The 23,134-nt window shown below is 46.0% G+C and overlaps 1 protein-coding gene across 8 annotated transcripts in view; it reads left to right on the plus strand.

Annotated features, from left to right (window-relative positions):
* huwe1 (HECT, UBA and WWE domain containing E3 ubiquitin protein ligase 1) overlaps window positions 1-23,134 on the plus strand; it is a 276,367-nt gene that overhangs the window by 246,280 nt on the left and 6,953 nt on the right. For 7 of the 8 annotated variants that reach the window (XM_059949617.1, XM_059949618.1, XM_059949625.1 and 4 more), the window contains 11 exons: window positions 2,397-2,529; window positions 3,798-4,000; window positions 6,916-7,043; window positions 9,012-9,108; window positions 13,979-14,140; window positions 15,550-15,795; window positions 16,212-16,329; window positions 17,242-17,382; window positions 19,769-20,056; window positions 21,118-21,223; window positions 22,562-22,679. In XM_059949617.1, coding sequence (XP_059805600.1) covers window positions 2,397-2,529; window positions 3,798-4,000; window positions 6,916-7,043; window positions 9,012-9,108; window positions 13,979-14,140; window positions 15,550-15,795; window positions 16,212-16,329; window positions 17,242-17,382; window positions 19,769-20,056; window positions 21,118-21,223; window positions 22,562-22,679 — 1,740 coding nt within the window. The remainder of the gene's footprint in view (window positions 1-2,396; window positions 2,530-3,797; window positions 4,001-6,915; window positions 7,044-9,011; window positions 9,109-13,978; window positions 14,141-15,549; window positions 15,796-16,211; window positions 16,330-17,241; window positions 17,383-19,768; window positions 20,057-21,117; window positions 21,224-22,561; window positions 22,680-23,134) is intronic. The other variant, XM_059949621.1, reaches the window with a different exon arrangement.

The raw sequence follows: 23,134 nt of genomic DNA on the forward strand, positions 1-23,134 counted from the left end.
AATAGGTTAGCACTTTAAGTCCTGGAGTTTAGGAGAATAAGGGGAGATTTGATAGAAGTATACAAAATAGCTGCAAATAGGCTTTATTTCCACTGAAGCTGGGCGAGACTAGATCTCGAGGTCATTGGTTAAGGTGCACATAGATTCACACCCCAGGTCAGGATTGAACCTGGGTCTCTAGAGCATCGATTGTACACCTCTGTTCTGCCCCCTGTATCAGGTTAAGTTTCATGTGAAACAACCTCCAGCTCTAATCTCACCCAACCTTAGTTTGCATTTATCTTGCATATGTACCTTTTTAATTTAGTACACCTGTGTCAAATTTCCCCTCGCTCTGCTATGTTCCAGGGAGATAAAGTCCTAACCTATTCAACCTTACCTATAACTGATGTCAAGTCCCAGCAACTTCCTTGTAAATTTTCTCTCCACTCTTTCAATCTTTTCTGCAGGTCGCTGACCAGAACTGTCTCGTACAACTACAATATAACATCCCAACTCCAGTACTCAGTGCTCTGATTCTTAACTTGGCTTTAACTTTAGATTCAGGTTGATCTCCAAAAGGGGCTTTGAAACAACTTGAATAACAGATCACTAGTTCATTTGCGACTACCTGATGTTTTCAAATGCTGAGAAAATTTCTTCTGTGTTTATTTCTTTGAAGTTGTCCAGAGTTTGAGGGTGGCTTGTGACTCAGTGAGCTGCCTTTTGAAAGGTCTATACATTTCATCCCACTTTTAAAAAGTTCAAAGTAAATTTATTACCAAAGTCACTATAGACTACCCTGACATTCATTTTCCTGCAAGCATTCACAGTAAAACAAAGAAATGAAAAGCACACAATGACTGACAATCAATGTGCAAAAGAAGATCTTCTGTGCAAATATGTACAAGAAAAAATAGTAATAGTAAATAATTAACACTGAGAAACACTCACAGCATCTGTATACAGTCGGCCCTCCTTATCCACGAGTTCCGCATGCGCGAATTCAACCAACTGCGGATCAAGAAAACCCAGAAGTGCTCTTCCAACACTTGTTGTTTGAGCATGTACAGATTTTTTTTCTTGTCACTATTCCCTAAGCAATGCAGTATAACAACTATTTTACATAGCACTTATATTGTATCAGTTATACTAAGTAATCTAGAGATGATTTAAAGTATATGGGAGGATGTGCGTAGGTTTCCATGGATCGGAATCAGAAAAAAATCGTAAGTTCACTTACTAAGTAAGTCTGGTATTATTTAGCATCAGTTAGTCAAACGTTGGTCTTAGTATATAGTAAATATTTTACCTTTCTATACATATAAGACGCTTAAGAACGTATGTTTCAGCGCCAGGCTTTTGAATGGAAGTACCCAAGTTTGATCCAATGACAGGTCACTTCCAAGCATGGTCTCCATCTGTACCTGGTTGATGTGGAGGATCAAAAACCCAAAACCCAGTAATTAAACCACTGTGTTGCTTAGTAATAATTGTAGCTTTCATCAGGACAGGGTCTTCTTCTCACTTTATCCTTTAAAATTGTTCCGATCATTGACCGACTGTAACCGAATGCTTTTCCAATGACCAATGGCGTTTCACCTCTTTCTGATCGCTTTATTATTTCCACTATATTTTCAATCGTGATTATTTTCATGAACAGAAACACTGGGGATTCAGAGCTCTGCTGCCGGGTCTTAATGTCCTCCGCACTGAGACGGGTTAAATAAGGTCTGGGGTTCCGCTGGGTCCTAAGGTCCACTGCATTGAGTCAGGTTGAATAAGGGACTTGAGCATCCGCGTTTTTTTGGTATCTGCGAGGGGTCCCGGAACCAATACCTCACGGATAAGGAGGGCCAACTGTAGTTTCTTTTGTTTGTGATTAACACTGAGGACGTGAGCTTATGTGAAAGTGAGTCTGTAAGTTGTGGAATCTGTTCAGAGTAGAGGTGAGCAAATTTATCCACACTGATGACTGAAGGGTAATAACTGTTCCTGGACCTGGTCACGTGAGCGATAAGGCTCCTGTACCACCTTCCTGGTGGCAGCATTGAGAAGAGAGCATGACGTGAATGGTGGGGTTCTTGATGATGGCTGCTGCTTTCTTGTGGCAGTGCTCCTTGCAGATGTGCTCAATGGTTGGGAGGGCTTTTCCTGTGATGGGCTGGGCTGTATCCACTACATTTTTAGACTTTTCTGTTCTTGAGCATTGGTTTTCCATACCAGGCCATGAAGCATACAGTCAGAATACTGTGTGCCTATAGAGGTTTGTCAAAAGTTACAGATGACACTGCAATTTTTTCCCTTAAATTAAATTTTAATATTCCCATTAATATTGCAACCCTCACTTTTCGTAAAGCTGGAACTGGATCGGGCCAAGTTGTCTAACGCTGCAATCTTGCATCCCTTGTGCCTAGGTACTTTATTGGCTGAACTGCGGGAATACAACCTGGACCAGGAGAGGAGGGCGCAGTCGGACAACCAGTCGCCTGAGGGCACACCAGACGAGCACCCACAGCTCACCAAGCTGAAAGGCAAGATGCAGAGCAGGTAAGGCTTGTCATCAGGTTGAACCCCCCCACCACCACCTTCCCTGCATGGGAGCCGGCTCCTACCTCACAGAACCACCGCCTGTTAAAGACACTCATGTGTGGAGATCCGGTAAAGCTTTTCCTGCCAGCTGCTGCTTGAGTACAGACAAATTAATGATTAATTAATAGATTTATCTATTAATCACATGTACATGGAAGGATACAATGATATGAGTTGTTTGCGTTACCAACCAGCACAACCTTGAGGGTGTGCTAAGGGCAGCCTGCAAATGTTCCCATGCATTCAAGGCACCAGAATCACATGCCCACAATGTTCAGCAGAACTACCAAAGCCAACAACGGTAAAACAAGACCCTTTCCCACTCCCTCACTCAGACAGGCCTTCGATCTCAGTTCCAGAAAGAAGATGCAGGGCACTTTATAGACAGTGGCAGGAATTGAATCCCAATAACTGGCGCAGTAAAGCGTCACACCAGCTGCCCATCTCCGTGCCTATGCTGGCTCCATTTGTCCATCACCCTCCTCAGTCCTCACCCATTGACCCTTGTCAAACCACTCCTCCCTCTCCTTTTAAAACTGCCTGTCTACCCTCCTCTGAATCTCTGGAGTGTATTGATAATGGCTGGGGTCGCCTGTCTTTACAAGACACTGCCCAGAAGAAGGCAATGGCAAACCACTTCAGTAGATAAGACAGTAATGCCTATGTCATACGACACAGCACACGATGATGATGATCTATCCTCCTGACGTGGGGTTTCAATCCAAAATATCGGGTGCTCCCTCCCCTCTCAGTCCCTTCAGCACCATTTTTGTTCCTTCCCCACACACCCTTTTGCTTTGGTAATGGATGGCTCCAAACATACAGAGAAAAGTTGAGGGAGCTTTGACTCTTGAGAATGATGTGGGAGCCTTCTACAGGGTTACAGGGAGCTTTACGCACAGACAGCGTCAGAGGTTGGGATTGAACCCAGGTCTCCAGTGTGGCAGCAGCTCCATGCTGGTGGCATTCCAGGCGTCACCCTAGAGAATCAACTGCCCTGTCCTCCTCCTTCCTTGTACTCCCTGCCCTCTGGGGAGGGTGGGGGTAGGGGTCCTTTTCTCCTTGGGGTGGTCGGCAGCTCCTTCCTACAGTCACAGAGCCAGCCACCCCCCCCCCCCCCCCCAAGTCCTTCCCCTCACCCCACACACAGGGAAGCAAATCACATTGAGGGAAGGGACGAGCTTCAGCCAGTTTTAAATCCACCTGGTTTTTTCCCCCTACCCCAGGTTTGACACTGCGGAGAACGTAGTCATCGTGGCTTCCCACAAGCGCCCCCTGGGCGGCCGGGAGCTCCAGCTGCCCTCCATGTCGATGCTGACGTCCAAGACCTCCACGCAGAAGTTCTTCCTCCGCATCCTGCAAGTCATCATTCAGCTGAGAGATGCCACCCGCCGGGCGCACAAGAAGGCCAAGCAGACGGGAAGACTAGGTACGAGCGACAAGTTAGTGGGTCCACCTTCCCTCAGAGATCAGTTGGCAGGGTTCCCTCTGAGCCTCCGAGCCATCTGTGCTGAGACCAAGACACTGTCATGGATTGGGATGGGGGGAGTACTTCATCGAACAGCTTTATTCCATCCACCATTACAGATGGGATTTCCCAGTGGCCACCTCTAATGCCACTATGAGGCCACTCTCAGGTTAGAGCAATAACACCTCATATTCCATCTGGGTAGCTCCAACCTGATAACATTAATTTCTCTCGCTTCTGGTCATTCTTCCCCCATCCCTTCTCTTTTTTCCCATTCCTCAATTTGGCTCCCCTCTCACCCTTCCCTTTTCCTCCCTTGCCCATCACCTCCCTCTGGGTTCTCTCTTCCTCCTTCAGCCGTTTTCCACTTCTCGCCTTTCAGCTTCTCACTTCATCTCCCTCCCCACCCACCTACCATCCCCCTCATCTGCCACCATGCACTCCTCTTCCTCCCCCCACCCCAACCCTCTTACTCTGGCTTTGTCCCCAGTATTTTTTATCCTGATGGAGAGTCTCTGCCCAGAATGTTGGCTGCTTATTCCTCTTAGTTCCTCCAGTGTCTTGTGTGTTGATCTGTCTCTGCTGAGCCTTTACGATATGGATCGCTCTCTTGTTCACGGAATCTAAGAGGTGGAAGGGGTTGGAACCATTAGAGGGTATTTCTTCTTTAAAATCCTCTACCAAGGAAACCGTAGAGGATGGCTTATTGAGTGCACACAGAGATGAGGTAGGCAGATTTAGGTTCTCCAGTAGACCACAACAGTTTTACAAGACGTTGGTGACGCTGCAGTTAAGATGTTGTGCTCACTTACAGTCACCTGCTGCAGGAAAGATGCTGCTGGAAGGAGTGCAAGGATGTTGCCAATGCTAAGTTTTGGGGAGAGGGTGAGCAGGTTGGGATGTTTTGTTTGGAACTAAGGAGACTGAGGAGTAATCTTATAGAGGTGTAGAAAATGATAAGGGGCATTGAGTCAGTATGCGCTCTCTCTCCACATGCATTCACACTCTCACCCACGTTCGCATTCATACACTCACTCACACAGAGCTGGGGGCTCAGATCAAACCTGTGCCACTGGCGCTGAGAGACAGTAACTCCACCCTCTACATCACTGGTGAGAGTCTTGTCTTTGCTACCATTTCTCTTGCCTGCTGACTATTGTGGTACACTGGCCAGAACCAGTAAGGGAGCATGTTCGGAACACACAGGGCTGTTGAGGAGGTGCTAGAGGGCTCTAGTATTGATATTCATACCACCATCCTTCACCTCCTCCCCACTGGTCTCCCCCTAAGAAAATTACCGTACCAGTCCACAACTTCCATTTCACTCCAGACTCTCTTCATCCCTGTCCCTTTCCAATTCTTTCCTCGTCTTGTTAGTCTAGCCTTGTCCACCCTTTGATTGGGATTCTACATGCATTTTCGCCGACCAGCCCAAGATGGTCTGGAACATGCCGAGACCCTTGCAGACACGGTCTGAGATCTCATTCCTTCGCATGGGTGGCCATGGAGTGCAGGGCTCTCTCTTTCCAAGTTCTCAAAGTGGTGGCTTGCTCAGTTACATTATGACCACTGATTGTGATTTGCTCTCTATTTTGGTGAGTTCTAGCTCTCCGATCCTTTTCAAATAAATGTTTTGTAAGGTATTTGAGGACCAGATTAGAGGAGATGCAAACAGTAGCAGGACTATATTATTTAAACATAACATTCCAATGAGATCCAATGAGACTTATGAGCACCCTTGCATCCGAACAAGTTCCCAAAATGTTACTAAATTCAAAAGTCCAGCACAGGAACATGTATGCATTGCTACGATCAGCAGAAATCATTCCCTCTCTTCTGCTGAGGTGGTGGATGTGATTCAGTTGCAGCATTTGAGAGAAGTTTTGGGAAGGTACATGGATGGCAGGGGTATCAACGGCTGTATTGTGCGTGGAGAAGCAACTCGGCAGAGGAACAGGTTAGCCCATCAAGGCCAAAGGGCCTTTTTCTGCACTGCAGTACTCCATGACCCTTTACATCTAATCATTGTTCTGATCTTGATCTTGGTGGCAATCACTGCAGTATCCCACAGAGATGCTGCTCCCCAGGTTCCAAATGCCCAACTTAAGAGAAATATCCCATGAAGTTATTAAATTGAGAAGTCCAGCAGAGGCACATTCAATTCTACAATCTGCCAATCTTGATGCCTGTTATAATACCGTGGATTAATGGTAACAGTAGAAAATAACATTCTGATATTTTTCACCTTAATTGACTTAAAAGCAAAAGCAACGGAACTCTTGTTGCAGAAAGAGGTCTGTACTAAGAAAAGGCCAATCTTTTTTTAAAAATTCCATCTTAACTGTCTATCTGTGTATTGATCTAATCCTCCGTGTATCTTATCTATTTGGAGATAAACAGCAGAACAAGCCCTTCCAGTCAGCAAACCAACTACTTAACCCTCATCTAATGACAGGACAATTTACAACGACCAATTAACTGATACATGTTCACAGGGAGAACATCCAAATTCCTTACAGGCGATGCTAGAACTGAACTCCAAAAGGCCTGGAATGGCAGTAGCATTGTACTAACTGCCATGCTACCGTGGCACCCATTTTCCATGGTAGGGGTATCAGAAACAAGAGGGCAGAGGTTTAAGTTGAGAGAAAGGGGTTTGAAAGAGGAACTGAGATATAATTGTTTTACCCATGGGTGATATCTGGTACGTGGTCATTGCAATTAAGAAGTTTGAAGGTAAGGCATATTCCTAACAAAGTTACAGTAGATGGGCAAGTGGGCTGAAAGGCTTGTTTCAGAGGCGTGCGATTCTGTGACCGATCTCTCCTATCTCTCTCTCTCTCTCTCCCCCCCACTTTTGCCCCTCCCCTCTGCAGGGACCTCGGCACTGGGCTCTGCGAGCAGCATCCAGGCCGCCGTGAGGCAGCTGGAGGCAGAGGCTGACGCCATCATACAAATGGTACGTGAGGGCCAACGTGCCAGAAGACAACAGCAATCAGCCATGGTTAGCATGATGCCTGTGCCGCTTGCAGGGCACTTGTGGATTTTATTTTACCTCTGTTTAATTTTTCTTCCATGTATCCTTTATGCATGCTTCTCTTTTTCAATCCTTCTCGAAGTTTAACTCCTTTCATCCTTACCATTGGTGGCCACTAACCTTGCTCGGACGTCTCCCGGCGGTCCATTCCCAGGGTTTGTGCCCCCCAACCCTCTGCTCTCCGCCTTTGCTTATTGCATCTTGCTTGCAGAGAATAGACTTGAGTGCCCTTTGCTCAATCCTCCGGCCACTTGTAAGGGGGGCACTGACAATGTGGGAGCAGTGTGCCCCTTCAACAAGGTCTAATGTCAGATTCCCAGGTAGACATACGCATAGGTTATTATTATTTTATTGTCGCCAAATGATTGATACTGGAGTGTACAATCATCACAGCGATACTTGGTTCTGCGCTTCACGCACCCTGGAGTACAAATCGATAGTAAATACAATAAAAATTTAATTTATAAACCATAAAAAAAAGGGAAAGTAAGGTAGTGCAAAAAAAAAGCATAATAGTTTATAAGAAAAGCATGAATTATACATTTTTACAAGGAAGAACACAATTAGAATTTTAAAAAGGAGTTAGCTGTCAGGTTAGAGTCTGGACCCTATGAGGGTTGGACAACGACATTTGGGGTCAGATGTTGTCAGACCAGCGAGGACGAGAACTGATGTCCCTCATCCCAGTTGGTGAGTTGGCAGCAGGTTCCGGGATCAGAGTTCCACGTGGGCAGAAGATACAAGGGCCGATAACCCACTAGGTATGCACATTGGTAAGACCAGAGTTCGAGGCCCAATGTTGGGTTCCATCATCAGTGAGTCAGGAGTTCAAAATTCAGTGTTTGGGGTCTTGTCGTTGGGAATTTAATCCGGAATTTAATACCTAGTGTTTGGGGTCCCGTTGTTGGTGAGTCTGGAGTTTGAAACCTAGTATTCAGGGTCCCATTGTCAGCATAATACCTAGTGTTTGGGGTCCCGTCATTAATGAGTCCGGAGTTCAATTCTTGGTGTTTGAGGTCCTGACTTTGGTGAGTCTGGTGTTCGAGTTCTTGTGTTCAGAGTCCGTAGTTTGAAACCTGGAATTGAAGTTCCTCATGTTTCATCAGCGAGTCCTGGGGTCGAAATGGTAGATTGAAGCCTGAAGGTCAATTAGAAGTTAAGAAGTCAAGACCCGATGGCCTGAGCCTTGTGTCTGGGAATCTCTGTGAGTCCACTGGGGAAGTCATAGTCCCAATGTCTGCAAATCCACAAAAATCCAGTGGAGGTTGGAGACAAAGATAACTTGTTAGAGTTAGAGGACTGTGTATGCACAGATTGGAGGGACTGGGCTTGCTATGCTGATGGGAGGGAGGGTTATGCTGATGTTTTGTCGCTTATGTTCTGTTACTCTGCATTGTAGGCATGCCGTGTTGCCACCGGAATTGTAGGCTGTCCCCAACGCACCCTTGCAAACACTGTTTTGATGTACATATGACAAATGAATCTGAATCTAATCTGAAATGATGGAAAGTTCAGATGATCCTGAACAGATCAGAGTGACTACTTCAAATTTAGTCGTAACTACCTGAACTTCCTTCCTCTCCCCCCTGCCCAAGTCAGAATCAGGTTTATTACCACTGACATGCATCATGAAATTTGTGTCAGCAGTACAGTGCAATAAATAAAAATTATAAATTACAATAAGAATATATTTACAAAAGAAAATAAGAGGGAGCAAAATAGTGAAGTAGTGTTCATGAGTTCACAGACCGTTTGGAAATCTAATGGCAGAGGGAAAGAAGCTTTTCTTAGAATCAACATCTCAGCTGGAATCAGACTCGCATCTCTTGCTCTTGCCATGTGGGTCATTGAATCCCTTCCACTTTCTCCCACTTAGTTATAGTTCAATTATTCACTTTCTTCTCTCTCTTTCTCTCTCCCTCTCTCTTCAAAAAGTCCGAGTCGAACCCGGCAGAGGGAGCCTCGCGAAGGGACGAGTCTCCCATGGACGTGGATCAGCCGTCACCCGCTGCTCAGGAGTCGCTGTCGTTGGGTAGGTCTGCCTCAACGGGAGTGTGATGTCCATGGACGGGGAGAGTGAATTTGCCCAGAATCTCTCAGTAGAGCTAGCTTAACAGAGTCACATACAAGACTGGACACTGGAATTTCAGAGCAATGCACAGGAGAGGTTGGAGGAACTCTGGAGTCAGGCAGTACTGGTAAAGTTCCTGCCACAGATTTACTATCACTGACTTAATTTGCTGTTTTGTGGCTGTAGTCCAGTGTAAATGTGTAAAGTGATTATTAGAGACAAAAATAGTGCAAATTACAATCAGTAATCAGTAATTTTTTTTTAAAGGAAATTAAATTAGTGTAGAAAGAGAAGGAAAAAAATACTGAGGTGGTGTTCATGGTTCATTCGGAAATCTGATGGCAAGGGGAAGAAGCTGTTTCTAAATCCTTCAGTGTGTGTCTTCAGGCCCCTGTTACCAGCACCTTGATAGTAGCAGTGAAAAGAGGGCATGTGCCTGGGTGACGGATGCTGCATTTTTGAGGCATTGCCTTTTGAACATGTCCTGGACAGTGGCAGGGATAAGTTTACAACCCTCTGCCTCTCAGGTCCTTTTTAATCTTTCCCACTTCACCTTGAATCTGTGACTCAGAATTTCAGACTCACTTAGCCCTGGGGTGGGGTGGGGGGACCTGCAGTCCACCTCTCATTATTTAAACTTTTGTATAAGATTGCCCCCTTTCTCCCAAGTTTCAAGGTAGCTGTTCCTAAAGTTCAGTGTGGGTCTTCAGACTCGTATAACCTCTACCCCGATAGTAGTAAGGAGGAGAGGCAGGTCTTGGATGGTGCTCACTATTAGGAGTTTGAGGAAATTTGCCACCTCATCAAAGACCAGCAGATGTCTACCAACTTACATTGGACAGCATTCTGATTGGTTGCATCACTGTCCGGTATGGACGGTCCATAAACGCAAACCCCATTTGTTCTCTTTTTGCACTACTGCTTTTTTTTAATATATTCTTATTGTAATTTAGGTTATTTTTTAATGTCTTGCACTCTGCTGCCATAAAATAGGAAATTTCATGACGTGTTTGTGATAGTAAACTTGTTCTGATTTCCACCTCTCACGCTACACACTAGCATCAATTTACAGCGCGAATCAGCCCATAAACCCTTCGTGTTGTTAGGATGTGAAAGGAAATGGGAGCACAGGGGTGGGGGGAGAGGAATCCATTCGGGTCACAGTGTCGAAGATTGGGGATTGAACCCGCATCTCTGCAGCCTCCACCCACTGCGCCACTCTTTACCCAAATGCGGGCAAGTGGTGGGGTGGGAACTTGGCACAGCAGGTAAAGCCACAGCCTCACAGTGCTGGAGGCCCAGGTTTAATCCCTGCCTCCAGTGCTGTGTGTGTGGAGTTTGCATGTTCTCTCTGGGCTGCTCTCATTTCCTGTGAGTTGCAGAGTTAAATGACCACTGTAAGTTGCCTGAGGGTCAGGGTAGAATCTGCAGGGAGTGTGAGCACGTGAAGAGAATTAAAAAGAGCTTGTCACAGTATTAGTGTGAGTTGGTGTTGTCGCTGTGTCATTCAACCATAGACGTGTATGTTTATTTATTGAGATATACACAGAATAGGGCCTTCAAGCTGCGCCACACCGGCAATCTCCTGATTTAACCCTGGCCTAATCACGGGACAATTTACAATGACCAATTAACCTACTGACAGATATGCCTTTGGACTGTGGGAGGAAACCAGAGCACCCGGAGAAAACCCACACATTCCACGGGAGGGCGTACAGACTACATCAGAATTGAACTTCCGAACTCGGTAACACCCCAAGTTGTTAAAGCGTCACACTAGACTACTGTGATGTTACAGTGAAATAAAATATTTTTCTTCTGGGCCCAAGGTGCAAAACGCAGAACATATAGTTACTGTCCAACATCTGCAGTCTCAAAATATTAGCATAGGTCCCTGAGTGGCTTGGCCTGAAGATTGACAGGTTGACAAAGTGCGAGGTGCATGTTTGCATAAGACAGTATAATACTACTGGTACAGTTATAATGAAACAAGCAGTCGTATAAATATGTGAAGCAGCAGCAATAAGCAGGGAAAAGTGACCAGTGCAGGATGGAAGTGTGGCTGTGAGTTGGGGAGTGGGGCAGGTTATTTAGACGGGGTGTACATGTGAGCTGGGTGGCAGCAGGGTGTTAAGAACTGGAAGAGGAAGCTGTTTCCCAGCCCGACAGTTCTGGTTCTTGCACTGCAGGAAGTCAAAAAGATTGCGGGAAGAATGGGAGGGGTGTTTGACAATGCTGGAACATTTATGGGGGGAAGTGGGGAGAAACCCGAATGATGTTTGCAGCAGTCCTCTGTGTGCGTTACAGGTCTTGCGTTCTGTTGCGTTGTAATTCCCATTACAGACGATGTTTCCCCACTGTCTGTCTCTGTCTCCCTCTCTCTCTTTAAATCTATTGAGCATTACAAAGAGGCAGTTGGATGCGGTCCTTGTGAAGGTGGATGTCTCTGAAAAAGGCCCTTCAGCCTACCTGATCCACATGAGCTAAGATTCCCACTGAAACTCCTCCATTTAGCCCATACCCCTCTGAAACTTTCCTACCCGGGTATCTGCCCAAGGATCTGTAAGTGTTTTTTGTGCATCTGCATCAACCACCTCCTCTGGAAGCTCATTCCACCCTTTGGGTGTAGAGGATGCCCTCTCAGGTTCCTTTCGATTCTCTCTCCTCTGTAGCAGGCTGAATGGCCAAATTCTGCTCCTATGGCTTATCGTCTTTCTTCTTAAGCCTCTGCCCTCGTGATTATCCAACCCCGGAGAAAAAGATGTTTCAAGTAAGTCAAGTTTGTTGTGTGCACAAGTATGATGAGGTATTTAGCCTACAGTCCATTACACCGCCGGTGTTACGGACAGCAATGGAGGTCCTCCATCACTGGTGGTGTATCATCGCACTCAGATGTAGAAGGATTTCTCATTGCTATTTCCATAACAGTTTTGTTTTACCAGTCTGTGTTGTTAGCCCTGATCTGATCCCTCAAAACTGGAAGATTGGTGGATCACTCTTAGTTTGACCTGTTTGGTATGGGTGATCCTACCAAGAGCCAAAGCACAAGGCCCTGACTCCAAACAGCATAGTCCTCCAGGTCATTGAGGCTCGTAAGCCCCCAAACACTACCAGAAGTTTGTGGTCCTCTTGGAGGGCACTGAGGTAATGAAAAGCTTACTGTAACATCACAGGCACATAGGTACAGACAACAGGCAGAACATGAACTCTACAATTATAGATAAAATTGTACCAGTAAATTATGTGTAAAATTATACCATGAAGTGGGGCAAAAGCAAGACAGGTGTGTTTTAAAAAAAAATCAGATCAAAGTCAAGCATAAATGAACGAGAGCATAATTCTTTGAAAGTGACATCACAGATAAACAAAATGGTGAAAGAGATATTTAGCACGCTGGCTTTCGTCAGCCAGGGCTTTGACTAGAGGTGTTGGGACATGTTTTCACAGTTTAAAATCAGGTTTAATGTCACCAGCATATGGTGTGAAATTTGTTCTCTTTGCAGCAGCAGTACTGCATAATAGGATAAAAACTTTGAATTACACTAGGTATATTTTAACAATAGTTAAATAAGTAGTGCAAAAATAGGAGTAAAGTGGTGCGGTAGTATTCGTGGGTTCGATGTCCATTCAGAAATCGGATGATAGCGGGGAAGAAGCTGTTCCTGAACCGTTGAGTGTTTTCAGGCTTCTGATGTCAGCATTGAGAAACAAAGCATGTCCTGATTGATGAGGGTCCTTAATGATGGATGCCGCCTTTTTGAGGCATCACTCCTTGACGATGTACTGGATGCTTCGGTGGCTGGTGCCCATGTTGGAGCTCTGCAGCTTACTTCAATCATGTGCAGTCCAGTCGCCCCACCATCAGCATACCAGATGGTGATGCAGCGAGTTAAATTGGTCTTGATGACGCAGCCATAGAAATTTGTGAGTGTCTTTGGTGACATACCAAACCTCAAACTGCTAATGAAATGTAGCACTGAGGCTTCAATTGCAGCACCTTGCACAATTTTGGTGTTTTAGAAAGATGGAGCTAAACTGGAAAGAATGCAGAAAAGATTCACTGGGTCTAGAGGTTCCGAGTCCTCAGGAGAGATTGTCCTGGCTCGGCCTTCATTCCTTAGAACGCAGGAGAGTGAGGAGCAACCTTACGGAAGTGTTCAAAATAATGAGGGGCATGGATAGCGGTAACAGTCTTTTCCCCAGGGTAGGGAAATCCAGATCTAGGGGCATAGGAGGGGAGAGATGTGAGGGGCAACTTTTTCATGCAGAGGGTGGTGAGTTTGTGGAATGATCTACCAGAGGAAGTGTTTGAAGCAAGCGTTACCTTTTGTAACTTCAAAACATTAAACTAATTCAAGGGTAGACACAGGAGTCTGAAATGTGTATAAATTCATGTTCACTGTAAGCAAGGCACATACTCACATGGTAGTGTGATGATGGATTTATACATATAAACCGTAATGGAAAAAATATATATTTATAACAGATTGTTTAATCCAACAGTATATTTACAGGATTACTCAAATGTTACGGAAATTCCAAATACACAACAGCAGGTGCAATAAGAAACACTTGAACAGGTCCATGGAGGGGTACAGGACCAGCTTGGTGGGCACTGGTTGGCATGGACTGAATGGATCAAAGGGTCGGCAGCCTCAGCAATAGCAGACTGCGGATCCTAAGAGGTGGTCCATGGTTCTCAATTGTTGAAGTAAAGTTAGGCTTGTTCAGAAACCTAACAGTCAGACCAGAAATGGTGGGTTTGATGCGGGTAACCTGCTCTGTCTCAATGCCATCCCTGACAAGAAGCCCCTTCTATTTGTCTGTGCAGCAGGTTCTGAGGCAAGCCAAGCGGGTGAGAAGAAGGAGGAGGAGGAGAAGCTGCCGGAGCTGCCCCTGCTGAGCGAGCAGCTGAGCCTGGACGAGCTGTGGGACATGCTGGGCGAGTGTCTGAAGGAGCTGGAGGAGTCGCACGACCAGCACGCTGTCTTGGGTGAGAGACAATGGGGAGGGGAAGGCGGCTCACGTCTGTGAGGGTCCAAGTCCAGAGATTACAGAAAGGTCACACAACCAGCACGCCGTCTTGGGTGAGAGGCAATGGGGAGGGGAAGGCAGCTCACGTCTGTGAACAGAGGGTTCCCGGGGTCCAGGTCCATAGATCACACAACTGGCATGCTGTCTTGGGCAAGAGGCAATGGGGAGGGGAAGGCGGCTCACGTCTGCAGAACAGAGGGTTCCTGGGGTCCAGGTCCATAGATCACACAACTGGCATGCTGTCTTGGGCAAGAGGCAATGGGGAGGGGAAGGCGGCTCACGTCTGCGAACAGAGGGGTCCACGTCCATAGATCACAGAAAGTTGCCACCCAGATTGACGGGGTGGTTAAGAAGATGTATGGCATGCTGACCTTCATTAGTCAGGGGAATTGAGTTTAAGAAGCATAATGCTGCAGCCCTGTTAAACTCTGGTTAGACCAATATTGTGTTCAGTTTTGGTCGCCTCATTATGTGGAAACTTTAGAGAGTGTGTCATATGAGGATAAGCTGAGCAAGCTATTACTTTTCTCTCTGGAGAGGAGGATGAGAGGTGACTTGATAAAGGTGTAAGATGATAAAAGACTCAGAGTGGACAGCTTATCATCTTAATAGTATGTTTTTGCATATTAGCCATTGCTATCCTTTTTCGCATTCTGACAATAAGAGCACATACTTTTAAGGCAATTGGAGGAAAGTATAGAAGGGATGTCAGTATTTTTTTAGAGTGGTGGGTGGGTTGAATGTACTGCCAGGGTTGGGAGAGGCAGATACATTAGGGACATTTAAGAGACTCCTAGACTCCTAGACATGATAGAAAAATGGAGGGCTGTGTGGGATGGAAGGGTTAGATCTTTCTTGGAGGAGGTTACAAGGTTGACATAGCATTGTGAGCTGAAGGGTCTGTATTGTACAAAGCCTGTGGTCCAGGGATGGATTGGTTCGTTTTCTGTGCCATGTCATATGAAGTGGGCAATCACGGTTTTTTTCATGACCATGATTGCTTTTGGCAATTTTTTTCTACAGAAGTGGTTTGACCTCAGATGGGTGACCTCAGCCATTATCAATGCTATTCAGAGATTGTTCGCATAACCTGAACGTGATATGCATCATCTGCACATATGACCGTCCACCACCGGCTCCCATGGCTTCGTGTGATCCGGATCGGGGGGGAGGGCTAAGCAGGTGCTGCAACTTGCCCAAGGGTGACCTGCAGGCCAGCAGAAGAAAGGAACACCTTACACCTCCTTTGGTAGAGATGTATCTCCACCCACCACCCAAGGAATGGGTAAAGTTGATTAATGAATACAGTTGTTTTAATTCTACTACAATTACCTTTTTTGTTTTCTCTCTCTCTCGCTCTGTGCACAGTCCTGCAGCCCGCAGTAGAAGCCTTTTTCCTCGTCCATGCGACCGAGAGGGAAAGCAAGCCCCCCGTGCGCGACACAAGGGAGAGCCAGCTGGCCCACATCAAGGACGAAGCACCACCCCTCTCCCCTGCCCCGGTCACCCCAGCCACGCCTTCCTCCCTTGACCCATTCTTCTCCCGGGAACCCTCGTCTATGCACATCTCCTCCAACCTGCCTCCAGACACTCAGAAGTTCCTCCGCTTTGCAGGTAGGTCTCAAAAGTAGTTAGCTAGCTTCTTGTAATGTGACTTGATGGGAAATGTTTGATATTTGGAAAGGGTCTTTAGAAATCAGATATTTCCTCCAGCTTTATGAGAATATGGAACTAAAATTACCATTATTGGAGCTGCACTAGGAATGTATGATGGGACAGGAAAGAGATATTTTCTTTTGTGTCTGACCCTTGGAGTGTGTGATGGGATCGTGTGGAGGGAGCTTCACTCAGTTTGTTATCTGCTGTTTCGTGTGAGTTGGGCGATCATGCCTCAGGCCTGTATGATGCAGTGGCGTGGAGGGTGCTTCACTCTGTCTTTAACCCCTGGAGTGTGTAGAGGGGGACCTCACCTTCTACTTGGAGTGCCTACCAATCCATCGATTTAATCTGTGTTTTGTATTTTCCTGCAGAAACCCATCGGACTGTGCTAAACCAGATCCTGCGGCAGTCCACCACTCACCTGGCAGACGGTCCGTTCGCTGTTCTCGTGGACTACATTCGGATACTTGACTTCGATGTCAAGCGCAAGTATGTCTCTGACTCCCTGAACCCAATCCATTCTGTTTCCCATTGCAACATCCACATCGCCCTACCTTTTGTTGCTGCCACAACTCCGGTTAAACGTTCCCAGAACCATAGTTGGTACTCAAGAGATACTGTGCTAGATATCCTGGCTGAGGTCCCTCAGTATTCCCATGCGGAATGAGAGAGGAATGGGATTACTCTGACAGTTGATGGGCCAGAAGGTTTCCTATGGATTCAGCAGGAGTATCCTTCTGGACTGTGTTGTCCAGAGAAAGTATCAGGCAGGAACCAGTTTCTGCTTTTTTGCAGTGCCTTTGATCGATGTCAGAGTGATCAAAGAGCGAGAAGCCAAAGAGAGCGGAACTGGACAAGACCAGTAAATTTTCCACAGCAGTGATATTACACCTCGCGTGTCTCTTCCAGGTAACTTTCATTGGCAGCCCATCAAACCCCACTTGCTACAGGCAGGTGAGAACTGAGAGTACCAGAGTGGGAAAGTTGATCGTTTGTAAAATGCCAGGCAGACTTTCAGGTTGATAACCTTTCAGCAGAATGTAAGAGGCATAGATCGAGTGGTTAGCCAGGGACATTTTCCCAGGCAAATACGAGACGGAATAATTTTAAGGTGATTGAGGTTAAGTATGTCAAAAGTAGATTTTTTTATACAGAAAATGGTAGCTGCAGCATGCATGTGATGGGCCAAAGGGTGTGTATTCATGTTGAATGACTGTTCTATGTCATGTGTCTAATTCCCCATCTTGCAGTGCACCTGCATCTTCCTGGAATAACCCTCTGTGTCAAGGTCAACCCATGGGTAGGAGACACTCTCCCCCCCCCCCCCCCCCACCACCACCACCTGCCCCCACATCTCATTATGCCCCACTCTAACCTGCCTCCCATTTCTCTTCTGGCCAGGTACTTCCGTCAGGAGCTGGAGCGCCTGGATGAGGGGATCCGCAAGGAGGATCTGGCGGTCCATGTGAGGAGGGACCATGTCTTCGAGGACTCGTACCGAGAGCTACATCGGAAGTCCCCGGAGGAAATGAAGAATAGGCTGTAAGAATGGTTCCCACTCAACCTTCCAGCCTTGGCCTTCTTTTATGGCATGGGGCATGGAAATTAGCAAACTTGAAGGGGGTGGGAGGAGGCAAAAGGCAAACCCCATTTTCCATTGACAATGCCTGAAAACTCTGTATGGCTGCTATAGTCAGTGGTGTAAATCTGATAGTCACTTTGGACAGCAGTCTTTCAGAGATAGTGCCCCAGTTAAAATATTGGATAAACTCGAACTTTGAGAAGCAAGTGTTGTCCCGTGCAGCTTCTCCAGAAACACCAAGTTCTGGCAATACTCAGCAAGTCAGACAGCATCTGTGGAGACAGAAGCAGTCCACGTTTCCAGCTGATGACCAGTCATCAGAACCAGAGTGACTCTTCCCTAAATGGGGAGCAAATTTAGAAATCAGAGGCGCATGTGTTCCCTGATGGTTAACTTGAGTCAGTGGTGAGGAAGCCACTTATAATGTTAGCATTCATTTTCAGAGGACTAGAATATAAAAGCAAGGGTGTAATGCTGATTTTTTTTTTATAAAGCATTGGTCAGACTACACTTGGAGCATTTCGAGCAGCTTTGGGCCCCCTTTCTAGGAAATGATGTGCTGTCTTTGGAGAAGCTCCAGAGGAGTTATATGAGAATGGCCCCGAGAATGAAAAGGTTAACATATGAGGCTCTGGGCCTGTGCTGGCTGGAGTTTAGCAGAATGAGAGGGATTCTCATTGTAACCTGTTGGATAGTGAAAGGCCTAGATTGAGTGGATGTGGGGAGGTGGCTTCCAGCAGTGGAGGAGTGTCTGACCAGAGGGCACAGCCTCAGAGTACAGGAACATCCCTTTAGAACCGAGGTAAGAAGGAATTTCTTTAGCCAGAGGGGGTGAATCTGGAATTCATTGTCATAGATGACTATGGAGGCTAGGTCATTGTGTATATTAAAAGTGGAGGTTGATGGGTTCTTGATTAGTAAAGGCATAAAAGGTATGGGGGAAAGCAGGAGAGTGGGGTTGAGAGGGATCATAAGTCAATCATGATGGAATAGCAGAGCAGACTCGATGTGCTTAATCTGCTCCTGTCTTATCGTCTCTATGTCACTGACAATGGAGACCACTTCCTCATAGCTGCTTCTGATAAAAACTTAGGAAGCATTATGTCTGTGTGTTTCTTTCTCCGTAGACGCTGCCTGGCCAGCTGAGTATCAGTCATTGTTGTATTATTGCCACAGGTACCAAGGAATAGTGAAATGCTTTGTTTTGCCTGCCAATCTGGCAGGTCATTCCAAACACAAGTACTCCCGGATAGTACACAAGAGAAAACAATAGCAAAATGCAGTATCACAAAGTGCAATGCAGCTAGATGGGAACAGATGTAAGCACCGTGATATGGTCGAATGAGAGGTCAAGAGTTCATCTTTATTTTATACAGATCCTCACGGCAGTAGGGTAGAAGCTGTCCTTGGGTCTTACATTTTGTGTTCTCACGCTTTTCTATCAGGAGAAGAAAGAATGGCCAGGCTCCTGGATTATGTTGGCTGCTTCCTCTAGACAGGAGGAAGTACGGACAAAGTCCACCAAGGGGGAAACTGGTTATATGATAGTCCACAACTTTCTGCAGTAACAATCTCAGCAGAACAATTGCCATATCAAGCTGTGATGCATCCAGATAAGATGCTGGGTTAGTTTGAGATCACCTTGCTGCTGGAGAAGTCCATGGTTTGTGCATTCAACGCTGGCGGGCTTTGTATCTAAACCCCTCAACTCTAGCTTTCCCTGCAGCTAATCACACAGCAGAACAAACCAAAGAGCAATGTACAAACGCTGGTGGAACTCAGCAGGTCAGGCAGCATCTACAGAGGAAAGTAAACAGGCCAAGACGCTTCATCAAAACTTAGTTTTGGCCTGAAATATTGACCGTTTATTCCCCTGCATAGATACTGCCAGACCTTCTGAGTTCCTCCAGCATTTTATGAGTGTTGGTCTGGATTTCCAGCATCTGCAGAGTCTCTTGTGTTTATCATAACCCTCTGGCCAAGTCGGTTCAGAAACAGTTACTACCCTTCAACCATCAGGCTTGTGAATCATCATCAGATAACTTCACTCGCATGAACTCTGAACATTTTGCATTTGTGGTTTTTGTACATTGGTTGGTTGTCTGTATTTGTCTGTAGTTTTTCATTGATTCTATTGCGTTTCTTAGTTCTGTGAATGCCTGCAAGCAAATGAAGCTCAGGATAGTAAATGGTGACATACATACTTTGATAATGAATTTACTTTGAATTTTGATCCCACAACCCCCACACTCCATTTCAAGTGCTCTACAACTCCTGTTCTCAGTATTATTTAATATTCATCATTATATATGTACTTTGACAATCAATTTGACTTTGTCTTCCCAGGTACATCGTCTTCGAAGGGGAGGAAGGGCAGGACGCGGGGGGCCTGCTGCGCGAGTGGTACATGATTATCTCCCGGGAGATGTTCAACCCCATGTACGCCCTGTTTCGCACATCGCCCGGCGACCGCGTCACCTACACCATCAACCCATCTTCACACTGCAACCCTAACCACCTCAGCTACTTCAAGTTTGTGGGGCGGATTGTGGCCAAGGCGGTCTACGACAACCGGCTGCTGGAGTGCTACTTCACCCGTTCCTTCTACAAGCACATCTTGGGCAAATCTGTCAGGTACCCAGCACCCGCTGCTCTCTCACTCTCTTTCTCTCTCGCCTTGCATGGTCTCCCTGGCACAGTGTATAATCAGGAAACACGGTGGTAGCAAGGAGATCCCCCCTTTGCATTGGGAGACCCTTTTTGCATGGATTCAGAGGAGGCAAACTATAATATCCAAGTGCAGCCTAACCAGTGATTTTTACAAGTATAATATGCAGCCTCCCCACACCTACATCTTTTGCCTCAGACAGTGAAGACAAACATACTCCACTTCATCTTGACAACCCTGGCCAACTGTGGGCAGGAATTGAACCCAGATCACTGGCGCTGTAAAGCATTGCGCTGTCCACTATGCCTACCATGTCACCCCTGTTTTACACACTGCAGGTGTCTGAGAATCCTTGAAGGACTGAGAACAAAATAAAGCAGGATCACTGAGGTCACACTGAGCCACTGACCCCTCCACAGATGTAATAACTTGTAGGATTCAACTGCCTGGATTAGAAGGCATGTGCTATAACGAGAGGCTGGACAAACATGGTTTGTTGTCTCTGAAACGGGAGATCCGATAGAGGTTTATTAAATTATGAGAGGCATAGATTGAATAGATAGAATATCTGTTTCCCATTGAGATGTCTAATACTAGAGGGCATGCATTTAAGGTGAGAGGAGTAATTTCGAAGGAGATGTGAGGGATACATGTTTTTTACACAGAGAATGCTGGGTGCTGGGAATGTGCTGTCTGGGATGGTAGAAAAGGCCAAAACATTACAGACGTTGAGATAGGCACATGAATGTGAGGGAAATGGAAGGATATGGACATTGAGTAGGCAGAAGGGATTAGCTTAGTTGCCCATTTGATTGGTTCAGCTCAGCAATGTGGGCCGACGGGCCTCTGTTCTACTATTCTAGTCTCACTGGTCACTGCTGCACACCTTGCCCAACTCTGATCCCCGTGCTGGTCCAGGTCCTGCAGGTCTCTGGATCCGTGAGCTGTGAGTGGATAGATAACTGGGCATCTCTGCAGCTTGGGAGTCTTTCTTTTTAACACTTTGCTGCCTTGCTTTCACTGACAGGTATACAGACATGGAGAGTGAAGACTACCACTTTTATCAAGGGCTGGTGTACCTGCTGGAAAATGATGTCTCCACTCTCGGCTATGAGCTCACCTTCAGTACAGAGGTATCACTAACAGGCCATCCCTCTCCAGCCACTGGCAAGAAGTCTGGCCCTCCCAACCCCCATGTCAATGAGCTTTTATACTCTCTTTGCCAACTCTTTGAACGATGTAGCACATTTCACCATACTGATACCGAAGCACTTCATGATTCCAGTCTTCCCCCTCTCCATTTACCGCTCAGGCGTGCCCACTCTTTTCAAGAATATTTTGGTTTCTCAGTTGGACTTAGCCCAATTTTGACCATGGGGCAAAGAAGGAGAATTAGGTCATTCAACCTATCCAGTCTGCTTCTCCGTTTCATCATGGCTGATTTATTTTCCCTCTCAACCCCATTCTCCTGCCTTCTCCCTGTCACCTTTGATGACAATCAAGAACCTGTGTGTGCTGCAAGAACTTATCAACCTCTGCTTTAAATATACCCAATGACTTGGTTTTCTCAGCTGTCTGTGGTAATGAATTCCACAGTTTCACCACACTCTGGCTAAAGAAATTCCTTCTCATCTCTATTCTAAAGGGACATCCTTGGCTGTGCCCTTTGCTCCTATGGGAAACCTTGTCTCCACATCCTCTCTATCTCAGCCTTTCAGTATTCGATGGGTTCCAAAGAGATCCTCCCTCATTTTTGTAAACTCCAACAAATACAAGCCTAGAGCCATCAAACACTTCATAAGGTAACCCTTTTGTTCCTGGGATCATTCTTGTGATACCATCCCATTCCATCCTAAGAGATAGAAAGGACGGGTTCAAGATGCTTCTTGGTTAAGTTGACAAGACGATCACTAATAAATCTAGTCTGGTTGGATTTTTTTTATCCCAACTATGGCAGAAATGTAAATCACTCTACCCCAAAGAATCAGCTTGGGGAAATACAGACATTATCCTGAATGGTTAAAGATCTGTTCCCTTGAAAGGACCATGATAACACAGAGAGTTTAAGAGTTCATCTTTATCATGTGAAAGATCCATTTAAGAGTCTTGATCCCTGTTGGCATCTGATAATTCCATTCCTTAAATATTTTTGTACCCAGCATGGGTTTGTCCCTCTAAAAATGTAATGCCTTCACTCTCTCTCCTCACTGTGTCAGTACTCAAATCTCTCACCTGAGTTTATACCACTCATTTACATTTACATTTTAATATCCCACCTGGGGCCATTCAGCTCTCCCGTCTCTGTGAAACCTTTTAGCATCTTATCTGGTCTTATTGCACCATCTCATCCTGCAGGAATGTCTTAATCTCCCACCTGGGCTTTCACAGTTCTTTGGCACTTGGATTCCTACCCACTCTTGATTTGTGAATTGCTTTGGAGAAATACAAGTACGTGTCCTTTTTCCCTACAGGTGCAAGAGTTTGGTGTGTGTGAGGTGCGGGATCTGAAGCCCAATGGAACGCATGTTGTCGTGACGGAAGAGAACAAAAAGGAGTACGTTCATCTGGTCTGTCAGATGAAGATGACCGGTGAGTGACCCAGGGTTGGTCTAGAGGGCCAGGTTTCCTCTCAGATTGAAGGCATTACCCCAGAGTCCACATACTTCTCTGAACCTAGACTGTCATTGTTTAAATGGTGTACTCAGTATTGATGAGAAGATTACAGATGTTTGTGTGTTATTAGTTTAGACAGATTGTGTTTATTATTGTAACTTAGATGAAGATCAGACCACATTTAATGTATAATTAATGCAGAAAACCAGGTAATTGCAAAGGGTTCGCCAACTTTTTCTTGCAACTGTGTGTATGTATGTGTATATATTTGTAAATGTATTGCAAATTTGTAAATCCGGTGGGAGCAAAGGATGTTGGGAGTGGCGAGAGTGGAGCACAGCAGGTGGCAGAAAAGGAGTGCCACAGTGGGGGGGTGATGGCATGGGTGCAGACACATCCATGAGAGACTAGGCAAGGTCATTTTATTCCGA

The sequence above is a fragment of the Hypanus sabinus genome, chromosome 24 (genome assembly GCF_030144855.1).
Source record: "Hypanus sabinus isolate sHypSab1 chromosome 24, sHypSab1.hap1, whole genome shotgun sequence".
Lineage (NCBI taxonomy): Eukaryota > Metazoa > Chordata > Chondrichthyes > Myliobatiformes > Dasyatidae > Hypanus > Hypanus sabinus.